The 22,457-nt window shown below is 36.5% G+C and overlaps 3 protein-coding genes across 4 annotated transcripts; all 3 read left to right on the top strand.

The window, feature by feature from the left end:
• The first annotated feature begins 673 nt into the window (after positions 1–673).
• On the top strand, positions 674–2,805 carry LOC147866091 (uncharacterized). Its single transcript, XM_087316462.1, has 2 exons — positions 674–1,671; positions 1,847–2,805. The coding sequence occupies exons 1-2, from the start codon at positions 799–801 to the stop codon at positions 2,453–2,455; spliced, it is 1,482 nt and encodes a 493-aa protein (XP_087172588.1). The 5' UTR covers positions 674–798; the 3' UTR covers positions 2,456–2,805.
• Positions 2,806–6,523: 3,718 nt separating this feature from the next.
• LOC147866090 (pentatricopeptide repeat-containing protein At2g39620-like) lies at positions 6,524–9,640 on the top strand. The gene has a single exon (XM_087316709.1). It carries the CDS (start codon positions 6,524–6,526, stop codon positions 9,638–9,640), a length of 3,117 nt encoding a protein of 1,038 aa, XP_087172835.1.
• A 3,228-nt stretch (positions 9,641–12,868) lies between these two features.
• Positions 12,869–15,183, top strand: NPQ6 (YCF20-like protein (DUF565)). 2 transcript variants are annotated; one of them, XM_087316460.1, is made up of 2 exons: positions 12,869–13,474; positions 14,759–15,183. In XM_087316460.1, exon 1 carries the CDS (start codon positions 12,910–12,912, stop codon positions 13,429–13,431), a length of 522 nt encoding a protein of 173 aa, XP_087172586.1. In that variant the 5' UTR covers positions 12,869–12,909; the 3' UTR covers positions 13,432–13,474; positions 14,759–15,183. The 2 variants fall into 2 exon arrangements, with proteins under 2 accessions (XP_087172586.1, XP_087172587.1); XM_087316461.1 differs by having other exon boundaries at positions 14,717–15,183.
• The last annotated feature ends 7,274 nt before the right edge of the window (positions 15,184–22,457 follow it).

Genomic DNA, 22,457 nt, shown 5'->3' with positions numbered 1-22,457 from the left:
TAGTAAGGCAAACATGATGGGATATCCATTGTTTGAACTGTATGCATGGGACATTGTATTGAAGGGAGAAAAGGCGTTTCAAGTGCGGGAGTTGTTTCAACCTTTATAAACTAGTTGTAGTTGCTTCAACTATGAACCAACTATAGTTGTATGTATGCATGGGGTATTGTATTGCATAGAGAAAAGGCCTTGGAGATGGGTATGTTTTCAGCCTTTGTAAACTAGTTGTAGTGGCGTGACCTATGAACTAGTTACATTCATGCATGGGTGTATCATGTATGTATATGTGTATGTGCAATGTAGTCAGAAAAGATATGGAAATATATGATATATATCCAAACAAAGATGGGGAAGCATAGGAGAATGTGTGTATGTATGATGTATCCAACTAAGATGGGGAAATGGATTGAGGGAAGCAAAAGAAAAATGTGTGTGTATATGTATGTATGTATGTAATGTAATGTATGTATGTATGTATGTATGTATGTATGTATGTATTATGTATGTATAATGTGTGTATTAGTATGTGTATGGATCCATTGATTATATTGGGAAATGGAGAGTGTTCTCTATAGAGAAAGAGAACCCTTTTACACTCCACCGTTACTCTCTCAAGTAACAGAGGATTTCTTACAGACCCCCTAATGATCATTACTTTTAACCACACTATTAGAAACTCATCTTTATTCTCTTAATTAATCTCAATCTTAAATGAGCTGAATACTTGCTCGGATAACCTTAATTGAGTTAAACCCTTCTGCTCTCATAACCTTAAGTGATCTCTCTCTCTCCCCTGATATGGACAACCCAATGCAAGATCTAGGAAGATTCCTTGAAGAAACAAGAAAATCCATAGAATGGATTAGGGTTAGGCATAATTCCTCTTCAAATGATTGGACATGTCTCTCCATAGGCCAATCCTCTTCTCCTTCAGACAATAATGGTAAGGATAGCTTGGGAGGTCTCATAGAAGAGATTCAGGGTATTGTTCAGAGATGGACTGCTAGGCATTGTGGTCTAAGTGCCCAACAAGAAGGAGAGGCAAAAAAAGACCACCAATTTGGGCCTCCCATCTCAGCATGTAATGAATCTTTGACCAACCCCATGGTGTGTAATGAGAACTTGCCCAATGAGGTTGTATGTACCCAATCATTGCCCAACAACATTGTGAGTTGTAATGAATCTTCGGACATTCCTACCATAAGTTTACATAAAGCCGCTTTTAATGTTATACGAGAAGACGATGCACCTCCTCCTCTTGTTACCACTAGTAAAAGAGAGTCGGAAACCACAAAGATTCTCCCCGCCGGGGCGGAGTCAGGAGTTACGAAGATTCACTCCGCATCAGAGCCACGAATCATGAAAACCCGGTCCACACTTGAGCCAAAAGTCACGAAGATTCTTTCCACATCCGAGTTGAGTATCACAAAGGTTCATTCCATAATCGAGTATGGAACCACAAAGATTTTTTCAACACCTATGCAAGTTTCGTGGGTGCCTGATACCTTGCCCACTAATCCTAGTCGGGATGCACTTGTCTCTTGTGACAAGATACCGCGGTTCCAACCCCGAAAAGTCGAAGTAATCAACTCTCCAGATTGGCTTCCACATGGTTGGGTCACAGAGCTTAAAACTAGGGGTAGTGGTAATAGTGCAGGGTCTAAGGATAAGGTAACTACTTATGCCAGTTTCCTTACTATACTAGTTGTAAAGGCAACAATTTAACATTGCGCTATAGGGATAATGTAACTAGTTGCGCTAGTGTGGTTCTTTGTACTCTTAGATATATACAAATTCAACTTTCGCGAGCAACAATTCTAATGGTGTGCGATTAATGGTTTCACAGTACTACATTGATCCAAATTCGAATCGCCGCTTCCGATCACGAAAGGAGGTTTTTGGTTTCATCGAAAGTGGAAAAGTGAGTAGATACAAGAAGAATGCGGGTTCTAACTCAATGCAAAAGCGTTTTGGAGGACAACTGATGTCTCCACTAAAACAAACTATGAAAATTAAAACCAATGAAAGTGATAATATACCTAATGGATTTCCGCATCCTATGATGCTTGGGCCTTCTAGCATGGCATCATCTTTAGGAATGATGGGCAACAACATGTTTGTACCTTTAAGAGAAAGTCAACCACCAGAATTTCTACTCCATGAAGGCTTCACTCAATTCCCATTCCAAATGTTTAATCCTCTCCAACACGCGGATCATAGTGGCAACAATTTGATTAATAACAGGGTCCCCCCACCTCAACCCTCGATAAGACCATGGTTTTTGCCACAACGTGACTTATCATGGAGACCATTTTGGGACGAAGGTAGCATGTGGAATCCATGTGAGAAAGGTACAAATATTCATGATTTTTATTCTATAACACCAATGTACACTTCAGAGATTGGTACTAAGTCGAGTAATGGACGAAAATCTTGCAAGAAAAGTCTAGTATGATAAGAATAATGTCAATTTGCAAGGACATTTTGAATATGTTCAACATTAACGAGATCCACTCTCACTTGCCCTCTTTGCTCAATGGCATTAACCTCACAACAAATGCTTAGATATTGTATTTTTATTTTCAACACAAGAGAGAAATCGGTGGTGACTTCTTCATATGGAGATATAATAATCATATCTTTACATAAGTACCTCTAACTAGGTCATGTATGGAGCGTATGCAAAGAATTTGGTACATAATCATTCATACATGGACATGTGCAAATTTAGTTTTTTTGCTAACCATTTGGTTCATGGGTTTAACACAAAACATTAGCAACAATTGGTTCAATGAACATGTACAAATTTAGCCTCTCTCATAAGGTGGTTCTCTAATGTATGGGTGAAACTTGTTTGCTATATTTGGTAGAACCCTATCCCATGATCTAGAACTTTGATATTGAACTTTACCCACAACACACTTCCAAAAACTAGATGATGCAAAACTTATGCAACAAGTTACCTTTTGGTTTTGTGTGTGGGTGATGTGGTTCTCTATATATACTATGTTAATTGGATGCTATGTTTACTTGGAGCATCAATAACATTTTGTCAAATTAGTAGACTAATTGTGAATGTGGAGAAAACAACAATGATGGTAGTGGGGACCATCCAACCTCATCAATACCCTATGTTTACATACAAGAGCATAAAACAATGATTCAAACGGTGGGTTGTGGAGGATCTCTTAGAGCCTCCAAGTGATGTTATGAATCTGTAGCTACAAGATTAATGGAATCAATGGGAAGATTGTAAAAGGACAGAATGATAATATTACATTGCATTCATCAACCCTAAATCTTGGTTTCAATATAAGGAAAGAATGTCTCATGATTGTATTTAACCTTATCTCATTATGAACATGAGTATTAACTCTTGAAGAGGCCTCTTGATGACTTTGTCTATGGGATTTCAGATTGACTTGAGACCTTAATGTCTTGCTCCAACCTTCTCTCATTACCAACATGAGTATAAACTTTTAGACACCTCTCCACATTGTGCCACACAAGCTAGGTATTGAAGATGCATTATAGGATCGAATGCACCAAATATAAAGGCATGTAAGGTATGTGATGGTCTAGTAGAGGATGGACATCACTTGCTTTTTACATTCTTAGGAAATAGTGCAATTTGTGAAATCTATGATGACATATTGAGAGGGGTGATAAGTTGAGTGTCAGAGTTAAGGCACCACTTAGAAGGTTGAGCTCATATGTGTATTCTTATTGCGAATACACCAACCACATAAGAGTTTTTGCTCCGAAGTATGAATATCCCTTCTTATTCTTTTTTAGTAACACTTTTATTACTAGTGGGAAACCTCAAAGTGAGGTGAAAACCCACAAAGAATATAAATAAATATACAAGTGTTGATTAGACACTAAAGAGCTTAAAAGCACTCGAAGTAAAGATTGTAAATTTGCAGTATGATGTCTCTAAGTTGTAGACAATCAAGTAGAGATTGCCCGAGGGATTGCTTAAAGACGCTAATTTCATGCAGTTGGTTTAATAGATCAAAGACCTTATTATTGTGGGTTGTCCAAATGGTCCAGAGTGCCCAAAATCGTGTCAATTGGAGAAAATAGGGATTGTTGAATAGGGCGCTCGGAATTTGTCCAAATAACCAAAAGTGTTTCCCAAACCTCTGGCCAGGAAATATGTGATAAAGACATGCACTTAGTCTTTGTACAAATGTTGTAGGGAATGAGCAAGTCCATAATAAGTGTGGGACCATTTCCAATCGTCCACCACATCTTGCACATTGCTTAAGTGGAAGACCATGAATATCCTTTCTTAGCAAGGAAACATACGTCAAGAACACTTGTCTACTCATGCCCTATGGTTCACCGTATGGATGCTAAACAATATCTATCTATATATACTAGTATGCCTAGACCAATATGTCATACACCACGTGATGAGTTGGCTTACGAACTTTCGTATAGGTTTTAGGTCCCAATGTCTTACTTCATAGCAAGACTTCATCCTACTACATTCCTTAACATTTCGTTTACATGATTGGGGATGCCTTGCATATAAAATCCATAAGAGGTCGAGATAAGTTGGTCCTTCTCCAAATGTAGTCATATCTCTACAATTTATTGCCTAGTTTCATTAGGATAACCCTAACCAATTTTACATTCATAGCAAGAAGGATATCTCTACTTGCAATACACTACATAGGGGTGGGCAATAGAAGGTTGTATCATGAACTTGTGAAGTCAAATCTCTATTAAGAAAATCGTATACAATACACCCATATATGGTCTCCGCTTCCAAATGAACACAAAAGAAACCATTCTCATAGAAGCTTAATGAGACCAACTTTTCATGAATTAGGCACCTTGGTGAACTGCACATTTCTTGAGTCACTTGATACTCAGGAATTTACAAATTCTAAATTAGGGACATGAGTGAAATGATTGATCCTCCCTAGACTTCACTCATGCTCACCTCTGATTAGTTAGATTGACGTGGTTATATCTAATGGAGATTCGGCTACCCATTCACTCAGGAGGAATATACAAATTCTAGATCAGGGGCATGAGTGAAATGATTGATCCTCCCCATACTTCTTGCATCCCATGAGTGACTGGGTAGCCGAATCTCCATAAGATATAACCACGTCAATCTAACTAATCAGAGGTGAGCATGAGTGAAATGATTGATCCTCCCCAGATTTCTTGCATCCCATGAGTGAATGTGTTACGGGCATAACCATATAATATCCCATGGTGAGAATTTACCGTAGTATTCTATACACGTGGATAAGTGTGAGGGTTAAACGAGAGTGTAAAGAAGGGGAGGATTACTTTTAATCCTTAGGATTGAGACAACCCATTAGGCCAATTGTGAACTTGCCTGGGGGCCTGGGGTATCGCTATACATATGAGGCCTAACTACCCTCATTTCATCATCTTTTGACTACGTCAAGACTCTGACATTGTGGTGGGTCAACTCTTGTAGAGAGTGCGCCAGCACTAGGTACGACTTGACGCCACGACGGTGGTATGGGACGCCGATTGAGGCTCGAGTCCGTCTCGATCCCTTCGCTCGGGGATGGTCGGGTGGATCGACACCCTTCTTTCTCTCTCTCCTTTCTTTCTATCTAGCTTTTATCCTTATCATATGCTTACTTTAGATCATAACTCTAACAGAATGGGTAGTCGAATCTCCATTAGATAAAACCACATCAATCTAACTAATCAGAGGCGAGCTCTTTGTCAACTATACATATCCCTTTGATTTTCTCTTCATCATGTGGAGTATCAACAAATGTTTTCCAATCGATATTTCTTGTTGAGGACTTTTTCTTCTCACCCCATCCATCACCAACAAGACACACCATGAAGAATACTCCTCTTAAACTTGCAGATGCTAAACCGTTTAAACCATGAAGAATACTCCTCTTAAACTTGCAAATGCTAAACCGTTTAAACCATGAAGAATACTCCTCTTAAACTTGCAGATGCTAAACCGTTTAAACCATGAAGAATACTCCTCTTAAACTTGTAGATGCTAAACCGTTTAAACCATGAAGAATACTCCTCTTAAGCTTGCACATGTTAAACCGTTAAACCATGAAGAATACTCCTCTTAAGCTTGCACATGTTAAACCGTAAAAACCATGGCTACTGGCAACACACCATCACGACGATCGCCTTCAACCTTGCCTTAACATAAGATCATATATCATCATCCACTTTATCCGCATGAACTTAGCAAAAAACTTATAATGAATATGTCCGACATGTCCACCAAAAAAGAGGTTTACCCCATGAATGAAATGGTTACATTGACACTTGGGGGGTCCATGGTTCACATACACATAGAAACCCATTTCAATGAATATATGATGTACTTAATTTACGTCTCGTGTGAGTCCTATCAAAATTGGCCTCTTTATGGACGATAAAAATTCTAATTCTAATTCTAATTCTAATTCTAGTTCTAGTTCTAGTTCTAATTCTAATTCTATCCCCAAGAACCTCCCGATTTCTCGCACAATCAGAGACATGAGTCATGGAATGCTCTGCACAGCACTCTCATCTCTGCACCGACCACTCGATCTCACCATGGATGCTTCTTCCTTTCAGTCCCTCCCAAAGAAAAGAAGCCAAGAGATGCCTGGGCATCAATGGTAGAAGCAGGACTTCTGGCAGTCTTCCAGCGCTTTCTTTAGAATCTCCTTCGCATGCTCATATCCGTCATGACGAGGTAAGCAATAAGGGAGTTTTCTCATTGAATTATCTCATCCAAGATTGTATCAAGCAAGGAAAACTAGATAAAGCCTTCATCATATGCAAGGAAATTCAAGAAGATGTCCAAGGAACTAGCACAATTGCATTTGTTTCCTTAATTAAAGCTTACATGGATCTTGGCGAAGTTCAGAAAGGCCATGCATTGTATGATTATATTTGTGAGGTTGGATTGTTGGAAAGAGATAACATTGTCGGCAATACATTGGTTAGCATGTTTGCAAAATTTTGTATGCTAGAGAAGGCAAAAGAAGTTTTTAATAATCTTCCGGTTCGAACTGTGGTTTCATGGAATGCATTGATATCAGGATATGCAAAAAATTGTCAAGAAAATGAAGCAATAGAATGCTACAAGCAAATGCAACATGAAAATGTTTGTCCCAATTTGGTAACATATATTTGTGCTTTAAAAGCTTGTAAAATACTGAAAATCATAAACGAAGCAAGAAAAATACATGATGAGATCATGAATAAAGGATATTTGGAGGAGGATATACGTGTCGGAAATGCATTAATTGATATGTATGCAACTTGTGGATTTATTGAAGAAGCACATGATGTGTTAACCAAGCTTGCTGTTCAGAATGTGATATCATGGACCGCAATCATTTCTGGATGTATTGACTGTAGTTTCAGTAAAGAAGCACTTAACTATTTTGAGCAAATGCAGGAGAGTGGTATATCGCCTAATGGTGTTACTTTCATGCTCATATTAAAAGTTTGTAGTAGCCTAAGAGACTTAGATAAAGGTCAAATTATACATTGTGATATGACTAAAAGGGGACTTTTGGAAATCGATTTCAACATCGGTAGCACCTTAATTGATATGTATGTCAAATGTGGTTCTCTTACAGGGGCACAAGCAGTGTTTGATACTCTCCCAATATTGGCGCAGAATGTATTTGCATGGACCGCCCTTATAACAGGATATATTGAACATGGGTGTGGTGAAGAAGCAGTCAACTATTATGAGAAGATGCAAGATGAAGGCATATCACCGAATTCTGTCACTTGTATTTGTTGCTTGAGAGCTTGCAGCAGCATAGAGAATTTAGCAAAAGGCCGAGAAATTCATGGCATGATTGCTATGAAAGGCTTGTTTGATGAGAACACTGTTGTTGGCAATGCATTAATTGATATGTATTCAAAGTGTGGAGAACTTGTAGAAGCACAATATGTGTTTAATAACCTTCCTAAACGAGATAGGATTTCATGGAACACGCTTATGGCTGGATATGTGCAGCATGGTTGTTTTAAAGAAACATTGATTTTCTTTGAGAAAATGCAATGTGAGGGTTTTTCTCCAGATGCATTTACCTTTGTTTGTTGCCTGAAAGCTTGTGATGGAAGATGGTTGATAGATAAAGGCAGAGAAATCCATGCTGAGATTGCAAAGAAATCATTGGAAGGAGACTTAATTGTCGGGAACGCTTTGGTTGACATGTATAGAAAGTGTGGTTCTTTACTTTGTGCAAAGGAAGTGCTTAGCCAACTTCCAATACGAGATGTTGTCACGTGGAATAGTCTGATGGAAGGGTATATTGAAGCTGGAGATGGTGAGGAAGCATTAAACTGCTTTGAACAAATGCAACTTCAAGGTGTGAGCTTGGATGTTGGCAGCCATATTTGTGGCTTGAAAGCTTGTGGCATCATACAAGACGCAGGAAAGGGCCAACAAATATACAATAAAATTGCTCGAGAAGGGATATTTGGAACTGAGATGGGAAGTGCATTAGTTGATATGTTTAGCAAATGTGGTTTGCTCACAAAATTACAAGATGTTTTTGACCATCTTCCATGTCATGATGTAGTCTCATGGACCTCATTGATTTCATCATATGTTCAACATGGGAATGTTGACAAGGCATTGGCATGTTTCGAACTCATGAAATTCGAAGGCATCAATCCTGATGCTGTTACATACGTGTGCACCTTGAGGGCCTGTATGTTAAGCGGAGCAATTGAGAAGGGAAGAGAAATACATGGCGAGATTGCAAAAAGTGGATTGGAAACCAATGACGTTGTGGCAAACACCTTGATAGATATGTATGCAAAATGGGGTCTAATGGATGAGGCACAAGAGGTCTTTGATATGCTTTCAATGCGAAATGTAATCTCATGGACGGTACTAATTGCTGGATATGTCCAACATGGGAAGGAGGAGGAAGCCTTAACTTGTTTTGAACATATGCGATTGGATGGGTCAATACCAGATGCGGTTACATTTGTTTGCATATTAAAAGCTTGTAGCAACATTGGAGCAAGATATAAGGGATCAGAACTCCATGACGAGATCTCTATGAGGGGTTTGTTTGAAGGAAATCATGTTGTTGGGAATGCATTGGTGGATATGTATGCAAAGTGTGGGTTTCTCACTAGGGCCCAGGAAGTATTCAATGGCATCCCTGTCCGGGATGAGATTACATGGTCCACCCTCCTTGCGGGTTATGCTCAGTTTGGTGAGAGTAGTAATGCCTTTATTATTTTTAATAACATGCTAGAAGATGGTCTGAAACCATCTGACACAACGTTCACAAGTTTGCTTACAGTATGCAGTCATACAGGGCTGATTGATAAGGGTCAGATATGCTTCAAAACTATGACAAAAGACCACAAAATAGGTCCTACGGTTGAGCATCATACTTGTATGATTGACCTTCTTGGTCGAGTGGGTCAATTAGATGTAGCAGTAGCCATGATGAATATGTTGCAATTTGATCCTGATATTTTCATGTGGCAAACTCTACTTAGTGCATGCCAAAGGTGGGGAAATATGGACCTTGGAAGACGAGCTTTTGACCATGCATTGCGACTGAATGAAAACAATGCGGCCACATATGTTCATATATGTAACATCTTTGTAGAGTCTGAGATGCAGTAAATTCTAAACTTTAAGCCACTGAAAGAAACCTCATGTCGATGCAATTTTAGAATATGCTATGTGGATTTGTATGAATCAAAAGGCATTCCAAAAGCGACAAAGTATTGTGCGAGAGTTTATCTATTCTATGGGTGATAGATTAAGCACTGGAGTATTGCAAACCATGGTTGCTCATTACACTAGTGTGATTAACAAGATGATTGCATCTATGGTGCGGCATACTTTTCTCTCGCTAGGTGCTATGTGTATGGCTCATCAACATGGTCTCTTTTACATCTGAGTGTGCGAGAATATGTGGAAGAATGGAGATCAACTACTCATGTTGAAGACATAGCTGTTGACATCATTAATTTGGAAAGAAACTTATTGAAGAGGGATCATGTTATGAGCACATGGATAACCTCAAGAAGTCAATAACCCAGAGAATGACCCATCACTTTGTACATGTTCGACACATGGGTTAATAAAGAAAGTGTGGTTATAATCTTTGGTCTGGACATAGACCTAAGGTTTCGTGGTTAGATAAAGGGCTAGGCTCTCACCTCCATTGTGAGTGCTAAGCAGCCATGGTATCTCTCCTAGATATCTAGTGTAGAGCCATGTCTGTATGATATTTATATGGGATGGGATGCATCCAGGCCTCATGCCAATGATGGATAACAGCTTGGGGCTAATTAGTAGGGTGGAGAGGCCATATTCAACTGTTTTATTTATTTTATAGACCTGAAAGGTCCCTTGATCTTAATTTATCAAAAATCAAATTAACTCTTTAACATTATCAAGCAAGCCATTTCTATTAGCTTTGTAAGATAAACATGTAAGATTAACCAGCTCAGCCATTTCTATTAGCGTTGTAAGATAAACATGCAAGATTAACAACCTCAACCATTTCTGTTGGCTTCTTTTTTATCATGCTTTAGTCTTTATTTCATGCAGGGTCTTTCTCTACTCATACTATTATCTTATAGTATTTCATAAGCCTAAAATTTGGATATTATTATACATGTGGGGTTTTCGTGAATGTATATAGGCCAAGGCATGACCTAAGATATGTTGACATGGGGCATTGGCTATGGATTCTTGAAAATGTGTAGTCCTAACAAGTTCATGGTTTTAACCATGTATAGGGCTTGCCGTATTTCATTCAATTATGGATATCTAAAGTCCAGGCAAAGCAAGGTTAATGCCTTTTATTGTTTGATGACAAGGATGGTGAGATCGAGGTTCCTTGATGAAAGAAATCAACAATTAAATTGTTGATTCTAAACCATGGATATTCTAAATAAAGAAACTTATCCAACATCATTGTAATAATAATACACCTCTAGTAATTGTAGGTTGTGAATCGTGATTATTTGGTTAGCATTTCTCGACAAATGTTGTTTGGGCTTTTGATCAACGCAACAATGTGAATTAAATGCTAAGAAGGTGGACGGATAGAGGGTAAATACTAATGTTAATATGTGGATCAATTGTCTATCCAAAAAGAATTCATTCTCACTTGTTGGACACGAAGAACATGCACATGGCCCAAATGTGAATTCATGGACTAACTTGACCATATAAGCCACATTAAATCTTTATCACACATTTATATCCAAGTCTTGATACATCTCCAAAAAAGTTAGCAATACATTAATTTTAGTACTTACTATATTAGCCCAAAACACCTAATTCAAGGAATGAAGTAAGATGGAGGAAGTTAGGTAGAGAAGATGGTTTGTTCTTCACTATGTACAATAGATGAAAATACAACATTAAGAATCTCTTAAGTTCTCACTTCCATTGGAAACATGAAGGTACTGTCATTTGTAATTTGCCCACAATAACTCTGCTAGTGAACGCTCGTCTGAAAAGAGCTAGGAGTCCTACATCCTATAAGTACATGTGACGATCAATCAAGTGATTTCCTTGTTTATAGCAGTATTAACAAATCAACTTTCAAAGATGCTATATTCTATTGTTCACACTATGCAATATGGATTTATTGTGGGCAAAGATATCGTTCATAACATTTTGAATGGTAGGGATGATGGTTGACTATGGCAAGGAATTGAAATCAGAAATTGTTATGATACAACTATATACCAAGAATGCATGTGATCATGTATGTTGTTTGCACATTGCTGAAGTTATATATTTCATATGGGTTTGGGTGCAAGGATGTTAGTCATCACTTTCATGTTTGGGTTATGTGCGATGTCGTACATTGTTTTTTTACTAAATGTGCAATACCATTGATATGGTCAATATTATCAGGATCAACTAATTATTGATACTATATGTCATTTCGTCTTGTTATAATGCACAACTTTGGCAAAAATGTGGGGAAAAATCGTTGGCCTTGCTTTCTTGTCAAAGAAACACAACCCATAGTTTAGGCATCAACTAGATGTTCCACCTGTTTGTGTTGATCCCATGCATAAAAAAGACACACACCTAAGATGTAACCCTTACCAGTGTTGATGTCTCGACAACTCAAAGTTCGAGTTAGGGTATCAAGTACAATCCTAGATTAATCAGGAGTCTGAAGTACAATTCTTCGCTACTTGACCCAAACAAGCAAATGGTTCTTGCATTTAACAATTGGCAATGGTTCAATTTAGTTCGAAGAGTGTCAAACTCAAACCATTTAAAAAATTTGAAACTTAAACTGAACCTAATCGAACCACGAAACCGTTTAAACCGAACCGTTACAAAAAATTGAAGCTCAAACTGAACGGTTTTAGAGACTTTCAAACCTTTAAGCTGTTAAACGGTTAAAAACGCAGTTTCATGGTTCGGTTTTGGTTTTCAAGTTAGGTCAAATTCAAAATTTCACATTTTAATTTTAAATATTTCAAATTATATATATTTAAACCATTTGAACCATTTGAACCATGGTTTCAAACTGTTAAAACCGAAAACCATTAAACCAATAATGGCTCCAACGAACCGAACCGAACTGAACCGAAACCGAATTGTTTACAAAGAACCTGAACATGAACCGAAACATTTAAGTTGTTTAAGCTGCCGTTTTGCGGTTCGGTTCGGTTTAAGCCGAACCATTGCCGATTGCTACTTGCATTTTTCTTTTGATCTTTTTGCCTATAAGTGAAGAAGGTCTTAAACTTCATATTTTAACCTTCCCAAGTGGAAGAAGGTCTTGGGTTCAAATCCTTTCTTTCCTCATCACTCAACACATGTTTCTTCTATTATTTGTAAATAACTTCACATGCCATACATATCTCTCTGTCTCTGTCTCTTCCTCTCTTTGGAGACAGGCAAGGATGCAGGGCTTGGGATTAGGGTTTAGCAGAGCTCTGGCCATAGCCATAGACCACCCTAACCTCTCATCTTCCTCTTCCTCAAGTTATTGGACCGGGGAACAGAGCTCTGGAAGAAGCAGAAGCAGAAGCAGAAGCAGAAGAAAGGCATGGATTGGTGTCTTGAGAGCATTAAGGCAAGAAGAAGGAGAAGAGATTCCACAGAATCGGCGTAGGCTCGTCGACGCGATCCGGCTCATACCCAAAGCATCGCAGAGGTATTTTCGGAGCCCATTCCGAAGAGCTCTCTTCGGCGGAATTTCTCTGCTGGGTGGGTTCTATGTAGCTCAGACCATATCTCTCTCGTTCGGCGCATTGGGTGTAAACGATGTTATCGCCGCAGTTTTATGTGTTCTTTTCACTGAGTATGTGACTCGATTCTATTACTCTCGGCCCCGGCCCACCTTCTCTGTTGCCCTTCTCAATAACTTTAAGATGGGATTCTCTTATGGTCTCTTCATCGATGCGTTCAAGCTTGCTAGTTGAATTGAATACATTTCCATCGATATCAACATCACATCATATCAAGGTGAGTCTTTTTGTATGACTAATGAAGACAATGATAATGAGTAGCCAGTGATTATTGATTGGATAAGGTAGTTTGGTAGAGATTATACATAGATAAATTGATACGTTTTCCTTGCACTGTTCATTGATGCATTCAAGCTTGCTAGTTTAATCTGGCCATCACATCACATAACATCAAGGTAACTCAGTCCATCTTTAGTGAACAAAATGTTAAACCAAGTGAGTAGGGAATGGCATGGGCTGGATGAGATGGATTGTTTGATAGATGCGTTTTATTTGAAAAAATTTCAATCAGGCAAGTTGGCAATCGATTCAGGCAAAATCTGAATGAGATGGCTGGATCAATGTTGATAGATTATGACTTCAGATTGGGAATGCCTTTACCTTTCCATCGTTGATGAAGAAATTGTTAAGGACATGGGTGGGCATCGATTTGGGTGGATCAGATATATAGATAGGTTTCTGAGCTTAAATATGTGATATGGGACCAAAAAAATCATTTTCATGTAATGCGATGAGAAGTGACACTCTAATGCTCAAGAATTTTATGAATTCTACTAATAAGGTGAAAAGAAATATTAATACGACAAATGTCAATGGCTTCAGGTTGCATGAGATATATAGATGCATCAATATATCTTTTGATAATTAGTGAAGATAATGTTAATGAGATGGGTAGGCAACCTCTTTAGCTTGATAGAAAAGAGAAATTTGAAGTAAAGGTTATGGTAAAATCTTCTAAAGTCCAAATAATGACACATGAGACCAACCAATTATATTCCCAATGAAATCTGATGGCAAGCAAAAAAATAATGAAAAGAAGATGGCACCCTTTGGCTTACATTGTAAGTTCCAGATGCTATGAGTTCAAAAACCAATTGTAAGCCAACACATTGTTGTGTTGCCATAGCTTACATTTTTTTTATTGCATCTCCTGGTGCATGAAGTCTGGATCAAGCTATCAGAGAGTGATTTATTCCAACTTACTATATAAAATAGAATTTAGTGAAACTAAAATCCAAAATTGCAGACTAGGATAAATGCTATAGGTGCCCAATTATGATTATAATGGAGGGTAATTGTATTTGAATCTCCCTGATATGGTATGGGTAGAGTCGAGGTGAAGTTATGTATATAATAGTTTCCTTCTTACCATCACATGCATACTTTTGACTTGAAAGCACATAGGATATTGGTCTTAAAAATGTGTATGCTTAGTTTATCCAATTTTTGTTATGTGCAGCTAAGTTCTTTAGTCAATTCATGGTGTTATTGGCATATATAGTGATTTCCTGCAAGAGGGCTGAATTGTGACACTAACGATAGAGTGGTGATTTGCGAAGCTACCATCCAGTACTCGAATTCTGCATATATGAGATAACAATGCCTGAATGCCTTTATTACTAAAGATGAATTCTTCTTCACATCTGGAGGTGATATCTTCGAGAGCAATGCGAATTTCCGTCCATTGGTTCAAACTTTATACATGTACCCCTTGAACTCTTGAACTCTAACCTCACAATCATGGATTACAACAATTGTGTTTTTCTTCCTACGACACAAACTATAATGTTGTAGCTTAAGAGCATTGGAACTATATCTATTTCTTTTTGCTTCCATTTTTTTATTCATGTATCTAAAACTCTTTAAGTAGAGAACATGAACATATATGTAAATGCATAACACATCACATGTGTTCTCTTCATGATTCATCGGAAATGAGCTCCATTAAGTAAGTGCCTTCAGATTTTATTGTAAGTGTCTATCTAACATCTAATTCTTCAATGACATTAAATCATACTAATTTGCTTTGTGAGATGAGTTATGCGTGATCATTAATCTTAATATTTGTATAGAATTTGTTTACAGATATCATGTACTGGTAAGCATTTCGTCGTGTTTTTGAACAAAGAGAAACAAAATTATTTGTCTTTGGCGTGCCAAAATGGCCTATATAAGAACAAAGGAGACATTTTATCTACATGAGATTGGGATATAATTTCTATATATCAAGGAAAGACAGAAGGGCAAAATGGTGAATAGAACAGAAATGCAATGAAATATGCATCACGAGGGGTACAATCAAAATAAAGAAGTTCCAAAACCCATTCCACAATCTAAGAGACATTTAGTCTTTCAGGATTTCATCGCCATCTGAAAGCTTGGGTAGTGTATTCTACAATTAGGTGGGGAAGTACTTGCAAGAACAACTTCTCATTGTCGCTTTCATGTCCATGGGACATCAAAATATGAAGTATGTGATGGATTGAACTTGCGTTCTCTTGATTTTATGACTCTTGTATGGTGTAAACCACCACCAAGCCAAATTGTATATATGTAAATATGTATGTATTTACAAGATAAAATACAATTAATGGGAAGATGCTGAGCCCATGGCAAAGATTGAATGTGTTCCCTCTATCTTACAGCTTATTTTACTATGGTCTAACAATCCGTCCAAATATTTACTTCTCTATTGCAGTGTACACAATCGAAACATTGAGTGGGTGCTACAGTGTAAAACAATCAAGGTAGCATGCAAACTCACTTAAAACCTCTAGTTTTTTGTAGTAAAGATGATGATCTTTAACTTTAATGAGTTGATGCGTTTTCTTCTTTGGATGTTTTGTGTCCAAATTATGTCAGCACAATGGAGCCTTCTTTGCCCTTTATATGCTTGTGTATACAAAACATGTACTCATTGAGACATTGGACTTCTCTTTTAATGATGTTTTTCTATTCTCTCTCTTTCTCTCTCTCTCATATATGTTATATATATATATATATATATATATATATATATATATATATATATATCAATCCAAGCTTGGGATACTAGCAACAATACACAAAATTCAAATAAAAACAAAAATCTAAATTCTAGCCAACCACTTTGACACAAACTTCGGGTTAAAAGTGGAATGTGTGAGCATTGCTTGAACTACACAATGAAAGGTATGCTTCTATTAGACATCAAAATTTGCCTTATAATGCAATCATGACCAAATGGAACATCTTCTTGCTCTCCATGTCATTTGACATATGAAGAGATCTGATCCTTCTCTTTTTTGTCGAGAATGGATCTCAGAGAAGACTCTCTAGGGTTCAATACATTTTCATACTTTACTTGCCCTAACTAGGAGAGCAAGTATGTTGTATCTCATACTATGTGAAGTAGTCACATGCATCCAACAGTGTTTCCCACCACCAATTATTTATGAGTCCACACGAATTCTCCAAGTTGAAACACCATCTATGTGTGCTCTCTATTTAAGTATAGAAGTGACCTTAAGAAAATACTTATAGTCAAATGTGGCTCGACCTTTGCATCAAAAGATGACCATTTTATCACGCTCTTTTAGGGTCCTATAGGTTGTATAAATGACTTGTTGAGAACATTGAAATGCCATCTCTTTCCCCCTATATGTCTCTATCTTGGATGATTGCCATGAAATTGGAAACGTAATCAGCATCCATAAATATGACCCCTTGAAACATTAATTTGGATAACAATGACAAACATAACACAAAACATGTACAATGTAGCTTGCCACATCCACATGATTTGTCTAACATCTCCTTTTGCATTGTGTGTATTATACATGTTCATTGGAAGATAACACATATAATGCAAAATAATGGTGATTTTGAAAACATGGGTAGACTAAAGTAGCAAGTAGGAAATGTCAAAAGTGAGGAAAAAGATTTTTCCAGTTTCCAAAGAGGAAAGAAACAATATGGAGTATGTAAAAGTTGAATATAAATATAAATAAATATGTACTACACATTCATGGTTGAATCATTGATTAACCAAACAAAGTTGTCACAAATATCACATGACCAACAAACAAAGTTGGCATATGCCAATACATATAAGTATATACTCATATTGTGATATGAGAGACAAGATGAACATGTAATATGGCTTGGAGCTATCAAATCCGTTAATAACGTGGAGCTGATATCCTTCTTTGGAGAAACATGTTCTTGTTTAAAAGCTCTTCTCAAATTATTTATTTTTTTTGTAAAAAGAAGAAGAAAGAAGTGGAAACATTGGTTCATCCTTGTAGGAAAGAATCGTTACAATTCTAAATGGAATTATGGGACATACAATGTCTTTATGCAATAAGGGTGTTGTGCAACAAACTTCGCACGAGGTTGTCTTTATAGGTACAATCTCTATATTGGCACACTTAAAAAAAGGTTTTAATAAATTAGTCCAAAAATCTAAACCACAATTTTCAAGAGTTAGGGACCTTCAATCTACTTAACTTAGCACTAACCACCACACAAAAAAGTCTAGGCGAAGCAAGATCGTTTTGGATAACCCTTTCACCCATGCGTTCTATTTTTAGCGGGTAGCGGGAATCGAACCCGCATCATTAGCTTGGAAGGCTAAGGGTTATAATCGATGCCAATTTCTTTTTATGACAATTGCTAATATCAATACAGAATAGACACTTGGCCTTCAAGCTTCTAAGTACCATATGAACATCAATGTTTTCTTTCACAGAGTGAGTCCTTTGATGACAACATAATGTTTACCTTTATCTTGAAAGCATTGCCACAATAAAGAAAATTTGCAATGCATTAAGCAATCACACTTTATGGTCAAATGACATTGTAATCTTCACCTTATTGCAAATCATAATTTTCATGTATCTATGTATCTATGTATCTGTCTATACACACACACTCTCTCTCTCTCACACACACACACATGATATATACACACACACACACACACACAAACACATAAGGTTGGAGAATAGTAATGGGAGATAGATACAATAGTCATGTGCTATTCACATTTTTATTAACTGAACATGTCTTTGATAACATATGTGATGCGATACAAGATGGTTTTGTTGGTATGAGATGTTTATAGCTTGCAAATAGGAATCAATTGCGGTTCGGTTTCGGCTTAATTGATTTGGCATTGTCCTAACGAAACCGGTTAAGCCTAAACTTGTTTAGGACCTATTTTTAGCCAAGCCGATTAAGCCTTTCATCGGTTTGGCCCCAATCAGTTCTGTCGGATTGAGCCATCCCAAACCGAGCTCAAACCGGTTAAGGAAGCTCAAGAAGCCTAAACCAACCGCCAAACTGCCAAACCATTTAAAAACAGCTTTAACGGTTTGGTTTAGGCTTGAGTTGAGCCATTGCCGATTCCTACTTGTGAACTATGTACAATATTTTTGTTTTCCTCATTTGTTGTTCTCCAAAGATAATCATGTAACTCATGGGATGACGCAATCATTCAATGTAGTCATTGACAAATTTGTTCAAAAGCTAAGATTGTGGAGAGGTTGGAGCAAGTAAGTGGAGTTACAAAGGTGTAGTCACAACTCATATTGTATATTTGCTTTGGGTCTTGAAGATCTAAGTTCTAACTATCCCCTATATTTTAACAAATATAATGGCATCAAACTATTAAACTTAAACAATGACAAAAAACATAATGTACACAATATAGTATAAACGTCTAATAATGTGTATGGTCAAGAAGCACTCCATGCATGGACATTAATATGAGGACAAATGAGCCTAATATATTATCACTCTTTGAATAATGTGTATGGTCAAGAAGCACTCCATGCATGGACATTAATACGAGGACAAATGAGCCTAATCTATTATCATCTCAAAGAGTTGTGTGTGACATGTGTCGATTGTTGAATAATTCATCCTTGCCTTCATAATAGAAAAATCAATTTGTTTTACAAACTGGGCAAACATTATTTCTGCACCGTTATTAAATACCGAAACTTGTCAATGTTAGGATTATGACGTGCAACCTATTGTTTCATGGGATTTGTCGAGATATAATTCAGAATTTATTTGTAGCCTCAAATTCTTAAGTTCCACGCTCATGTCTAGAAACATATGAAATCCCAACATAAAACGATGATTATACTAATTTATAGATGGTTTACTCTCTTACCAAGAAGCCTATACAATGTACATATACTGGTTAGCAAAATGCATAATGTGTTTATACAACATTGATGTGTGGCATGGGACTTATGATTTTAAAACATGTCTTATCAGAATGACAAATTCTAACTTGGCAATCCATTTAGATTCTAAAACTTTTATGAGTTCTCCAAAAGCACAAATATAAGACATTCTCATAAATCCACATAATATAATAGCTTGCTATAGTAAAAAAGTATAACAATGTAGAAAGATGATGTAATCTATATTAATTACATAAATCCACATAATATTATAGAAGGATGATATTTCTATGTGTATGACATGACATAGTCATTGATCAATGATCCAATTCGTGTGTTCTTCATATGCTTCACATGAACTCCTCAAAATTGGTCTCACTTGTTTTGATGATGATCACATACCTCCTGATTAAGGTTCAATTTTTAAGATAGAGTTGGCGTTGATCGTATTCACTCTTGAAGAACACATATATGAAAAGAAATACATGTGCATCAAAAGACAAATTGTGAGATGATAAAGACATAATAATGCAAACAAGTGTGTGTACTTTGGACAAATTGTTACAAAATATAACAATCAAATTTCATATATATATACATACATACATAGCTTTGACATAAATCGATTGAACATTTGCCATCTTTTGTGTTTCAAGCACATTCGCTTCATCACTAGTATACATTGGGCCCAAAAGCAAGTGATGTTGGTGCGAAACGCCTTCAATGTCAACAAAAGTCATGAATCCATTTCATTAACTACCTTTCCCGTGAAAGATTTAGTATAAGTGCGTCTATGACAAATGTATTATTAAGGAATGTGAAATGGAAAGCGGCGATTTCCATTGCTAGTAATATTTAGGCATTCCTCTTGAAATTTATTATTCAGAATGCTAAGCTCTCTGAGCACATGAGTGGAAAAACAAAACAAAAGTTCCACTCATGAGTCAATGTCAATGCAAACTATTTTAATTACTTACACAATATAGATAAACAATTTTAATTTTCAAATTTCACGCAATTATTTAATTTAGCGAAACACTAGTAGAGTATTTATTTATTAAGGGTGGCTTAGGTAGGAGGCATGAAATATTTGGTACATGTTGTATATGTTTTTAAATCATGATAATCAACCTTATTAGGAATTGTTACTAGTTACGAATCTACATCATAAATTATAATCATACATACATACACATACATACATACATACATACATACATACATACATACATACATACATACATACATACATACGTATATATATATACATATATACACACACACACACACACATACATATCAATACAACAAGTTATGTTTTATTTTGGTGTGTACTTTTACAAACGTACTTGTCTACGGATGCGATTTCCCCAATATCCAAGTTGATGGGTAAAAGTTTTCTATTCGAGACTTACTATTACATGTCATGTGACATTTTCAAAGGTTCTTAGACAAACAAATGATAATTCTTTACATATCCACACGTAGATTGTGTATATTTTACGTACACATATTATATATATACATATGTAAATCTTATATATTATATGCATGTCTAGTCTACAAAGCATATATTCTACATCTAATGTGTTTGTTAGTGGTTTTCGCTATCCACTTATTGATATGTGTATTTAGTGGGATGACTTTGTGGAAGTCTCATTCAATACAATCACTATTGAGCATTAAGATTTAATGGGTGGCCATGGCCCATGAGAGTGATATGTCATGTAAGTTCGCTTTAGATGTGAGACTAAGAATGCCAAAATAATTTTCGGATGTTTTGAGAAAACAAAAAGAGTGCAGCGTAGTGCATCAATAAAGACCACACAACTTTATCTCACTTTGAGCCAGTGAGTGCGTGTAGAATGTCTTTTCCTAAATTTTGAAGGAAAATGCCTCAATAGGATATATTATTAAGGTGACAACCAACAATATTGAAGAAATGTTATAAAAGTGCCGAATACATGTGGAGATGGTGTCAAATACGGATGCTTTACGAAGAAAACTCGAAAGTAACCGTTTTTGGAAAGCAAGGGAAAGTAGTAGAGAAAGGCTATAAATTAAATTGTACCATGTGGATTGAGTATTTTGCACATTTCTAGTACAAATATGTCTCCATTCCTAATGTAGAAAACATAATCATGGAGCAAATGATTACAATGTCAATATTGAATCATTAGGTTTGAATGGTAACTATTGCAAGAACAAGCTCTCTGAAATACTATTGGTATTCTCCAAAATCTGCAAGATGATCGTCGATGTTACATGACCTCAAACGTAGTTTATGTTTATATATAATCGTAACAACAACAACAACAAATTTACTTCAACTTTGACGATTGTGTTTTCGACGCATTCTTTTTTGTGATAATGTTTGCTCGAAAAAGTGAGGTGGCTACAAGCTCTATCACTTATAAGTCGCTTGTCATTTATTTGTTATTCACCGTTGGACTAATTTGTTTGTTAGATGGGGCTCTTCTCATAAGGTCTTTGTTGTCTTATTTTTTGCAAAACAAATACTACATTAGTATTAAGAAACGCCTTAAGGCTATACATAAAACATGTACCTTTCGGTAATGAGCCCCTTTCTAAGTTCTAACTGTCGGCTTAAATAAATACGTTGGTGTAGAGTAGAACCACTTGACCTTATCAGAAATCCATCTATAAAATGTTCCTTTGCACCATATGGCATGAACTCCAATCGTTTGAGCTCCGCTTGTTGCATGTTACCTTTTGTTTTATCAAAAGAACCTTTGCAATTATGCACTGTAATCTCTATCCATATCTCAAAAATGATTTGGGTAGGTCTTTCAGTCGCATTTTGGAATATCTTCAAACATTGAGCCTTCCAAATATACTACTACTTACCAATTGCTATATTCAAGGTTTATCAATTTGTATTTGTAGATTCAAAGGTATAAATGTTTTTTGTATCAAACCATGTCTCGTAGCAAGAAGATATGCAACATCCTCTTGTTCATATACCATTGGTTTCTCTTGTACCGCTACCCATAATATTGCTCT

Source organism: Azolla caroliniana, unplaced genomic scaffold (assembly GCF_043228905.1).
Source record: "Azolla caroliniana isolate FFs.n. ecotype wild unplaced genomic scaffold, voAzoCaro1.0.p SCAF_3, whole genome shotgun sequence".
In the NCBI taxonomy this organism is placed as follows: Eukaryota; Viridiplantae; Streptophyta; class Polypodiopsida; order Salviniales; family Salviniaceae; genus Azolla; species Azolla caroliniana.
Note: the sequence above shows the minus strand (reverse complement) of the source record. Positions and strands in the feature narration are given on the sequence as shown.

Excerpts from the sequence above, each read along its gene's own strand:
- LOC147866090 (XM_087316709.1), top strand. The coding sequence starts at position 6,524 with ATGGAATGCTCTGCACAGCACTCTCATCTCTGCACCGACCACTCGATC.
- LOC147866091 (XM_087316462.1), top strand. The coding sequence starts at position 799 with ATGGACAACCCAATGCAAGATCTAGGAAGATTCCTTGAAGAAACAAGA. Across the intron at positions 1,672-1,846 it reads GTGCAGGGTCTAAGGATAAG|TACTACATTGATCCAAATTC; the intron begins GTAACTACTTAT and ends ATGGTTTCACAG.
- NPQ6 (XM_087316460.1), top strand. The coding sequence starts at position 12,910 with ATGCAGGGCTTGGGATTAGGGTTTAGCAGAGCTCTGGCCATAGCCATA.